At 37.4% G+C, this 10,126-nt stretch overlaps 1 protein-coding gene across 1 annotated transcript; it reads left to right on the top strand.

Moving 5' to 3' along the window:
• Positions 1-260: 260 nt before the first annotated feature.
• On the top strand, positions 261-8,487 carry ppt2b (palmitoyl-protein thioesterase 2b). Its single transcript, XM_084739389.1, has 8 exons — positions 261-745; positions 2,294-2,447; positions 4,483-4,578; positions 4,820-4,927; positions 5,200-5,283; positions 5,801-5,885; positions 6,853-6,907; positions 7,677-8,487. The coding sequence occupies exons 1-8, from the start codon at positions 557-559 to the stop codon at positions 7,818-7,820; spliced, it is 915 nt and encodes a 304-aa protein (XP_084595515.1). The 5' UTR covers positions 261-556; the 3' UTR covers positions 7,821-8,487.
• The last annotated feature ends 1,639 nt before the right edge of the window (positions 8,488-10,126 follow it).

Genomic DNA, 10,126 nt, shown 5'->3' with positions numbered 1-10,126 from the left:
AAAAGAAATGTGAAAACCCAGCAAGGAACTTTCTCAGCTAAATAAAATAATTTTTAAAACATATTGTGAATATCTATGATTAACAGACGGCTGGATTTAAAAAAATGCTCTGATAAGATCATTTTACGTTCTTACGTTATCATTATACAATGTATATAACGGACACAATGACTAAACCCATACTGTAACAGAGGGGTCCGGTGTGCGTCCGTGCTGCTGATTGGTCGAGCGGAAACAGGAAATGACATCACCGGTGTCCGCATCACATTTAATTTAAAACCGGAACAAACAAAAGAAACCAAAGCAGAGCCCAGCAGCGGCTGTTCTCCAGTGTTATTAAACAAAAAACACGCAGGTTTCTGTGTGAAAAAAAACAGGATTATTGAAGCGACAGAGACGAGCGGACTGCAGCTCTTCTGTTACCGCAGAAACAAGTGAAGATGACGCCGCAACATTAGCCAAACATCAGGATTTTATGTCTTTATTTTATTTTACAAGTTATATCTTTTATTTTTCCAAAGCTTTGAGTGTTTTATTTTAACTGCTCCGAGTTATAATGAAGGGCTTCCACTCCGCTGTGTCGAGCCCGAGGAGAAGAAGGGGCAGCGGGGCGGCCGGGCTGCTGTACCCGCTGCTCGGTGCGTGTCTCTGGGCTGCGGTGGTCGGGTACAAGCCGGTGATCATAGTTCACGGTCTGTTCGACAGCTCAGGGGACTTTAAAAACTTACTGCGCTACATTAACGAGGTGAGTGGTCGGGATAAAGAGCAGCTGGGTCGCTGTGGCTATTTAGATATTTTGTGTTAGAAATATTCTACATATATTTCATCCTACAGGGTGGACCTTATACAGTACAATATGTACTGCAGGCCTTACAGCTCGTGTAACCTCATGTTATCAGATAAACGTGCATCTGCAGCATGCATTATGTTCTGTGCCACATCAGTCAGATTTCATCATAATGACAGAGTCAGAAGATTGTCTCCTAATGTAAACTGAGCTAGATTTCTGCATCATTCCTGCAGCAACATCACAGGAAAGTACTATAATGTGTGCTGATCCAGTTAAATGTATTGTTATAGAGTGTTAAAAGTGCTATTTTGGTTTAATATAATTAATTTCACAGGGATTTTGCACTGTAATATTCTGTGATGTTCTCTGGGGCTTTACCAAAAATATTATCAAAATCACAATGTGGCCAAGTACAATATTCAAATCACAGAAGAATCAATTTAATCTTTTGATGAAGGAAAAATCTGTGAGAAAATCCAGATATAAGAAAGCGTGTTTATAGATCTCAATAAATGTCACATCTAGGGCTGCAGCACTTAATCAATTAGTCAGCAACTGTTAAGTTAATTGCCATCTGTTTTGATATTAAATATTATTCTGTTTGATTGATTTTTTTCAGCTTCTTAAATATGAATATTTATGGTTTCTTAACTGTGCTATGACAGTAAGTTGAATAATTTGGGGTTGAGTTGATTTTTTGGTCCTCAAAGACATTTGAGGGCATCACAGTTTCACTTTTTTTAAAAAAAACATTTATGGACCAAACAACTAATTAATTAATGGAAAAAATAATCAATAGATTAATTGCAGTACATCATCATGATTACAGTAGTTTTTTTCTGTGCAAATGAAAATTGTGGTGCAAAATTAATCATTCACACTAATTAGTTTTGTGTTGAAGTATGAAATTCTGGTGTTGTGACAACGGCAAGAGGCTCAGTGAAATGTGTCCCATCCTGCTTTTCCTCTTGAATTCTCCAAACACCTCACATACCCTTTGAAACACACACACACACACACACACACACACACACACACACACACACACACTTGGGAATAACATGGGTGGGTTGCAGTGATGTTGCGAAAGGGAAGTTTTGCGGCGAGTCCGGCAAGTTTAATGAGGTTAAACCAAGAATAAGTTCCTCTTTTTCATCTCTGGTGTATTAGAAAGCTTTAGACCGAAACCAGAAGATATTTGTGGAGGAAAAGAAATCTAAAAGAGGAAATTCAGACTACATTCTCTCTGCTTCAATTGCTCCTGCCTTCTTACCAAACAGCTTAATGAATCATCAATATTTCAAGCACATCCTGATCAGTGAGAAGATAAAAATACCCCGGGATCTTTGATAAGACAGGAGGTTTGCCTTGCTTTTAATGCTGAGGTTAGCGTGTTGTTTCTTGTAGCTGTTCAATGCTTCAATGCAACGTGTGTGATTACTTAGACTCTGTCCATCCCTACAAGCCCAGTTCACCCTGTTTATCTCCGTCTCCATCCTGCAGTCTCATCCTGGAACAAATGTGACGGTCATCGACTTGTTTGATAGGAGTGCCAGCCTGCAGCCCATGTGGAAGCAGGTGGAGGGATTCAAGGCAGCTATTTACCCAATAATGCAAAACGCAGCAGACGGGGTCCACTTCATCTGCTACTCTCAAGGTCTGTGAGCACGTTTGACCAACTGAAACAGAGACATAAATGCGGTGTTTGCTCAAGATTGTACAGCAGTTTTGGTATGTGTCTTTAGTTTCAAAAGGTGACCTCGGAGTGACACTGTATTCTGTAAGTTGTCCATACTGCACAAATATATTCAAAGGGATAGTTTGCATTATTTGAAGTGGGGTCGTATGAGGTACTTATTGATAGTCAGTGTTATTACCTACTGCAGCCAGTTTGTAAAAGCAGCAGGGGTGCTAGTGTAGGAAGCTAAGCCATGAACTGTGAGGACAGAGTCAGCAGCAAAATGTATTTTAGCCACTTGAAAAAGGTCCACCTAAAAAAAATCAGTTTAAGGACATTCTATAGTTAGAATATTTTCACTGCTTTGCTTTGCCATCAGACAGCCTTTATAAGACAAATATCACTCTCTCAAAACCAACCAATCTCCATCGGAAAAATCAATAATTTTACCTCGCAGAACATGGGAGTTGCTGTTCTCCCATTGCCTCAGTATTTTAGTTTATTTTTGTAATTGTCTCATTTTGATGAGTCTGAAATAACCCTTTAAAACACCAAAGTCACACAATAACAGAAACAAAGTAACAGATCAAAGCAGCAGTAGATCAGCAACTCCTGTGTTCTAAGAGATAAAATTGCAGATTTTGCCCATGGAGTTTGGTGGCTCTGGAGAGAGATGTGTTTGGCTCATATAATGGCAGTGTCCTGTCTGTAAAGTCTGTCTGACAGCAAGTTAAAGTGATGAAAAGATTTTAAATATAGTGTACACTTAAACTGATGATTTTTTTTTTTTATTTGGGGCTAAAATACCTTTTATCACTGACCTTGTCCACAGCACTAAATTGCTTAGCCAGTACTCCTGCTGTTTCTCCAAACAGTGGAAATGCCAACCGTACTACCTGTAAGTAATATATAAGTTTGAGCAATCGCTTTAAAAGATGAGTCTTTACAAGACTGTTGTTTTTTTTGCTGGATAATAATTTTTTTTATGACTCGTTGGGTTTCTGCTTCAGTCAGGAGTTGGAAGTTCCCAGCCTGCAGCTTGTAATTCAAACCACTAAAATGTTCCTGTTAGGAAAAACCAGGGGAAGAAAATGCATATGATGATGTGATATGATGATTCTCAGGCAATTTTTGGCAACCTGTTACCACATAACATTAGTATTTCTGCAAGGAACTTAAGAGTTCACAAGTTTTCTTCAGATATTTTTTTTTCTCAAATTTCAGGAACAAGAATGTGAACAATAATGGTGTGTCTTTAAAGTAAATGCCATTAATATAATTAGAGCTGAACCTGAAATGTTGAAAGTTTATGAATTTTTATTTTTCCTAAAAAATGTTTGTGATTGTATTGTCCTTCTGGCGAGAGCTTTATATGGAGGCTAACCCCTTTTTGTTTGAAAAGGAGTGTTTAATATGTCATCCTTTGTATGATTTATGTGCATATTGAAAAATAAAAAAGCAAGTCATATGAAAATAATGAAACAATTAAAGGAAAGTTAATTTGCAACTATTTCAATAATTGATTAATCATCTAAGAAATTGTTTTAAACAAAAATGCCAAACACTGCCAAATGCCAGCTTCTAAATCGTGGTTGATTTTGTGATTTTCTCTGTCTTATGTGATAGTTAATTGAAAATCTTAAGGTTTGTGATGGTTAGTCGAGAATAACAAGACATTTGAATACTTCACCTTTGGCATATAGTGATTGCACTCTTTACTACTGCCTGGTATTTTATTGGTCAAAATATAAAGTTTAATTGAGGAAATAAGCAGATCACAAGGCTGAATATTGTAGCTGTATGTATTGTTGTGGGTTAGGAAATTAGTTTTCCTCATATTTTCTTTTTAAGGCATCATTAAGTTTAATTTTTCTTCTAAAAAGCCAACATGTTCCAGCTTTCCAGTGATTATCTGTCCATGTTAGTCCACTGATGCACCTCTGACAGTGGAGAAATTATATGTGGTAATGCTGGAAACTCTGATGAAAAATATTGTTTGTTGATGTTATTACAGGTGGGCTGGTTTGCAGAGGAATCCTCTCCACTCTGTCTGACCACAACGTGCAGTCTTTCATCTCTCTGTCCTCGCCTCAGGCCGGCCAGTACGGAGGTGGGTTCAACTTCAAGAACTGGACACGTGATTCTGGTTAAAGCAGCTGTATCAATATTTTTATAATAACTGTAAAAAATAATGTGATGATGTGAAAGAGTAGTGACGAACCTACGGGCAATCATCACCTGAATCTGTGGTTGTTATAGTGAGTTTTAGCTGATTGTTCAGCTGTGCAGCTTTGATTCACTCTTACCACTGTCATTCTTCATCCTGCTCTTTATCTCTTGTTTTCTCTCAGACACGGACTACCTGAAGTACCTCTTCCCACAGTTTGTGAAATCCAACCTCTACCACCTCTGCTACACCTCCATAGGTCAGAGGATATCCATCTGCAACTACTGGAACGGTGAGACTGCAACAGTAACTCTCTCAAACAGTCGGCACATGGATGGTGTGAGTTTGTGAAGTCATAAAACGATGTGTTAAATCCTAAAATGAAACATTCAATGTGCTGTTTTCTTTCAGATGATGTCAAAGTCATAAGATTTAGTATAAGAAAGCATGTCTGTCTCAGATTTCTTAACAACCATAAAGCTCTTTAAATAAGTGCTATAACACACGTCCTCTCTCCTCCTCCTCCTCCTCCTCCTCCTCCTCCTCCTCCTCCCGCTCCTGCAGACCCCCACCACAGAGACCTGTACGTGAACAGCAGTGATTATTTGGCTCTGCTCAACAGTGAGAGAGCCAATCCAAATTCAACAGGTCAGTACAGTCATTTTAGGTAAAACTCATCCAACAGATTAATGTATGTAACCATCAGTGGGTAAATGCAGGTGCCTCAGCTCAAATAATTTTTATAAAACAGATAGTTCTGGTCCCGGATTGTGATTGACTGAGCCACACTTGAAGCCGTTGTGAAATACACACACGTGTGACCAAAACAAATCGTTTCAAAATGTCAGATTTTGTTGTGAATTTTGATTTGCTGTGTGGGCTAAAGCAAGAGTGTTGTGTGTCGCTAGCTAACTTCACTGCTTGGTGGCAGAAAGATGTGATTTATTTAGGATTTATTATCATTCATTTCTGTTTACAGGAGGATAAAATATATTGTAGTCCAGTACAACATCACTACTAACTACAACCTCAGTAATTAATTTATAATTGTATTTAAACAAAAACGGCACATTATGAACTTTTTATGGCAGAGCTTTTTATTCAACTGTATCTAATAAAAAGTGGCCACTGGGTGTGTATTTACTGTGTTTTATGTCGCTCTCAGAGTGGAAGAAAAACTTCCTCAAAATCAAAAAGCTGGTGCTGATTGGAGGACCAGACGACGGAGTCATCACTCCCTGGCAGTCGAGGTGAGTTTATCCTCTGTTCTCTGTCTTTTGATCGTATGATTTCATATAATAATCTTCTTTGTTGGCAAAAACTTTTTACTGTAGTCTGTTATTTTTTGTACATTTTCTCTCTCTTTGATAGTTAATTCAGATGTGCTTTTTTAAATTTACCAAGCAGAGAACAGGAAACAGCAAAGAACAAACAAAGTAACAAAATAACAAACAAAAAAAAAAAAAAGAGAGACAAAAGAACAATTCAAGAATTAAAAATAAGTGAGCGGGTATCTGTTGGATTTGTTTCAGGTGGCTTTGCAGGCTGAGTTTAGTTTAGATTAGTTTTATTACAGTCTCTCTGTTCACACATACACATTCCCATAAACACACACATATATACACATACATATACTTGCCTTATCTGCCCTTCCTTTTCTTTTATTGAACAGTTTGTTTGTCTCAGCTACATTTACATTTACATTTACATTTACATTTACATTTACATTTACATGTATAGTGTTGTGGCATGAGTTCACCAGCAGCTGAATACATCTGAGAATTTCTGAATATGTTTTATTGAACTGTTTGAGTTGTTTTTTGTTGATGTGATTGTTGTTTCATTGGTATTTGTTGTGTTAGGAGATCCAACCATTTCTAATATAATCACTTGAGGCACACGGTTGCAAACACCAGAGCTATTTAATTTAACTGAATATTGTTCAGACCTCTGTATCCATCTGATCAAAGCCAAAACACATTTTCCAGATTCATTTATTTCATACAAACTGATTGAGCAGTTTCTCCTTCATTTTTATTTTAACAGCTTTAAGGTTGCTTCTTCAAAATCTGGTTTTTCCAGTGTCATGTAACACTTTCTATGTTTAGTTTAGTTCACGCATTACTCGGCTTTGCGAGTTTTGCTTTTTTAGCCTGTGGACGATCAGATGACTCTCATGTGATGCTCACACGTTATGTCCTCTCTCATGGTTTTTAGTCAGTTTGGATTTTATGACGACAACGAGACCGTCGTTGAGATGCAGCACCAAGATGTGAGTGAAAATCACACCACAGACACACAGACACAGCACTGTTTTTAATTTATTTTAATGATCATTACAAAGACTTTATTGTCATTTTTACTGCTACATTTTTTTTGTAGTATTTTCATCAGAAATCACATAAATATTTAGATCTTTGTCTTCAGCGAGAACTTTAGGCTTGATATGCAACATTTTCCTTAAAAAGTGTTAAATAGACCTGTATAAACATAATTTATGTTAATCATCAGTGTGTTTGGCCCCTCTGTTTGTATTTTCTTTTTTTTTTTTCTTATTTTACTGATTGTTTTACTTTATTTTACTTTACCAACCCAAAACATCAGTATTTGATGTCCTAGAAATGAGACTTAATAATCAGCTATCTTTCTGGTGCATTTAAGGACAGTGCGGACAAATCCTGCTGATTCTAAAATTAAAACCTGCAAGTTTATTTAGCTAATGTAACTGAGTGTAACAATGGACATATTTGGAGATATTTCACTTTTTGGTGAAGTTCTGTTTTACAGAAAGATCTTAAAGATAATATGTTCCTCATTTAGGTTTTTACCAAAGAAGAACAGACCATCTTTCCTTATACATCAGGAATAATTTGTGCTGGGCATTGTTATATTCCAAATAAAAAAAAAGATAAACTGCAGAGTAAATAATCTTCAGTTTTGTATTTCTTCGAGATAATATGATATATAGTTTGAACATGTTAAAAAAATAGATTCATTTAGAAGAACAACCCTCTAAATCATATTCTTTTTGTTTTTTTCAGTTGTATCTGAGTGATGTTTTTGGTCTGAAGACGCTGGCGGCTCGTGGAGATCTGATGGTCTGCACCGTTCCCGGTGTCGAACATGTGTTCTGGCACTCGAATGAGACGGTGTTCCACCTGTGCATGGAGAAGTGGCTGTCGTAGAGCTGAACCCCTCTACAGCGCGCACACACACACGCACACCCACACACAGATACACACACCCAGACGTACACCGCCTGCAGTTTGATAAGCTGTTAACGTCCATCATGTATGAAACTCTGCCTCTAAGGGAACTCTTAAGGAATCAAACAGTGACGCCAGCGTTTGTTTTTCTTTTCTGTACCTCCTGTGGGTGAGGTTTATTTTTCTGTAGATACATTTTGTTTTTATGCTCATTCTAGTAACTACTAGATTACTTTAAAGTGACTAGTTTAACATTTGTGGGCTTATTTGCTTTCTTGCAGAGAGTTAGATAAGATGCTTGATACCACTGTCATGACTGTGCAGTAAATATGAAGCTACAGCCAGTGAGATTAGTTTAGCATAAAGACTGGAAACGGGGGGGAAACAGCTTCTCTGGCTCTGTCTAAAAGTAATAAAAATCTCCCTGCCAGCACTTCTAAAGCTCACTAATTAACACCTCATATGTTGTTTATTTAAATTATACAAAAACTAAAGTGTGAAAATGACAATTTCTGTTTTTTACAGGAGGTTATTTGCCTATTTCTCGGCAGACGGCAATTGCTTCCTGGAGTCTTGTCATCACTGTGAGGTTGCCAGGCAACCAGCAGAGACTCTAGTAAGCGATGGCTCCTGGCCCAGAAATAAAACACCATGAAACCCACAAAGCGTTCCCTTTTAAATTAAATTTTTGTTCGGAACAAACGAACAGGATACAACATATTTATGACTGAGCTTTAGAGGTGCTGGTGGGCAGATTTATTTTTATCTACAGACAGAACCATGCTCGCTTTTTCAATCTGATTCCAGTCTTTATGTTAAGATAAGTGAAGATACTTTGTTTTTTTTTATTTGATAGGGAAAAAATGCTACACAAGCATATTTAAAGTACTGAAAATTCTCAAAGCTCAACAAGTTGTGTTTTTCCACAAAGTTACAATGATGACATGAACGTGGCTTCATATTTATTTTACAGGCATGACGGTGATATCAGTCTTCTTATCTAACTCTCAGAAAGAAAGTGTATCTTCCAAAATGTCTACCTGTTCCGTTTCGTTTCAAACCGTGCTGCTGCTGTCAGATGAATCCACGTCACTGTGTGTGTGCTAAAAGGTATTTTCTCACAAAATAAGTATACGGCACAGAACTGTCAGAAGCAACAAAGATAAAGGCTTCCATAAACTTTATAAAAGTTTAACTGTAATATTATTACAGTCTGCAACGATAAATGCAAATCAGACATAAACGGAGCACTCCGGCAATTCAGTATCACATTTACATAAACTAAAGGGTCAAAAATCAGTGACAATGTTTCTGAAGCTGAGAAATGAAATATTCTATTAAATTTAACATGTTTAAGTTGAGTTTAAGGGGCTGTGACCACAAAAGCATTTGGTGGCTGAAAATGCCAGGCACTATCCTCAATAGGGCTGCAACTCGTTACTATTTTCACTTTCAATTAATCATTTGCTTGATTAATCGATTCATTGTTTGACCCATAAACTATGAAAAAATAGTTGATTGCTGTCCCCCAGTAGCTGTGCTTCTGCAAACACCCAGCTGGGAGAGCTTAAGACCACTTTACAGGCAGGTTTTTTCAGCTCAGACGCTTGGGTTGCTATTATATGTAATGCTCACAGAAGTAAGGGTTAATTTGTGTGTTGTAAGTAGGCCTTCTTAGATTTGCAGATAGTTTGTGTTATCAGAAAATATCCCGCTGAATCTGAAAATGTCAGCAAGGTGGAGTATTTGCTCTGCTTCTTTGCTCTGGAAGAAAGGAAGGCTGAAACACGTAACGAGAGAAGACGGACCTGCTGGTCTTTGTGTGTTCATGAGATTTTGTGGGCGAGGAAATATCTTGGTGACCATCGTTTGAGTGACAGTGATGATCACTGTGTTGTACCTAAAACTGAACAGTTTTCAACTCTCTACAACCAGAAAAATAGAAGAATAGATGCTCAGCACCTCATCATGCTGCTGGTAATTGTAGCAAAGTGTAAATATGTGCCATTTCACTGCAAACAATTCAAAAAATACGCTGGTCTCAGGAAAAAAAAACACTTTGTTGGACATAGCCTCTAAGTCAAGCCCCGAAAATGCTGCAATTTTCAGAACGAAACCCATTAATACCTTTTATGAACCGGTAAATATCTACATATTTCAAACTCCTCATTTCTAACTTGGAACAAAGAATTTTTGTTCAAAAGTTGAAGCCCCGATTCAAAGCTGTGGTTTTCATACGCCGACAAGTCCCTCATGACTGCTCTTCGTGTGTAAAAATTGGCAGA

Source organism: Lutjanus erythropterus, chromosome 16 (genome assembly GCF_056507025.1).
Source record: "Lutjanus erythropterus isolate fLutEry1 chromosome 16, fLutEry1.hap2, whole genome shotgun sequence".
NCBI lineage: Eukaryota > Metazoa > Chordata > Actinopteri > Lutjaniformes > Lutjanidae > Lutjanus > Lutjanus erythropterus.
The sequence above is the reverse complement of the archived record's forward strand: the minus strand, read 5'-3'. Positions and strand labels throughout refer to the sequence as shown.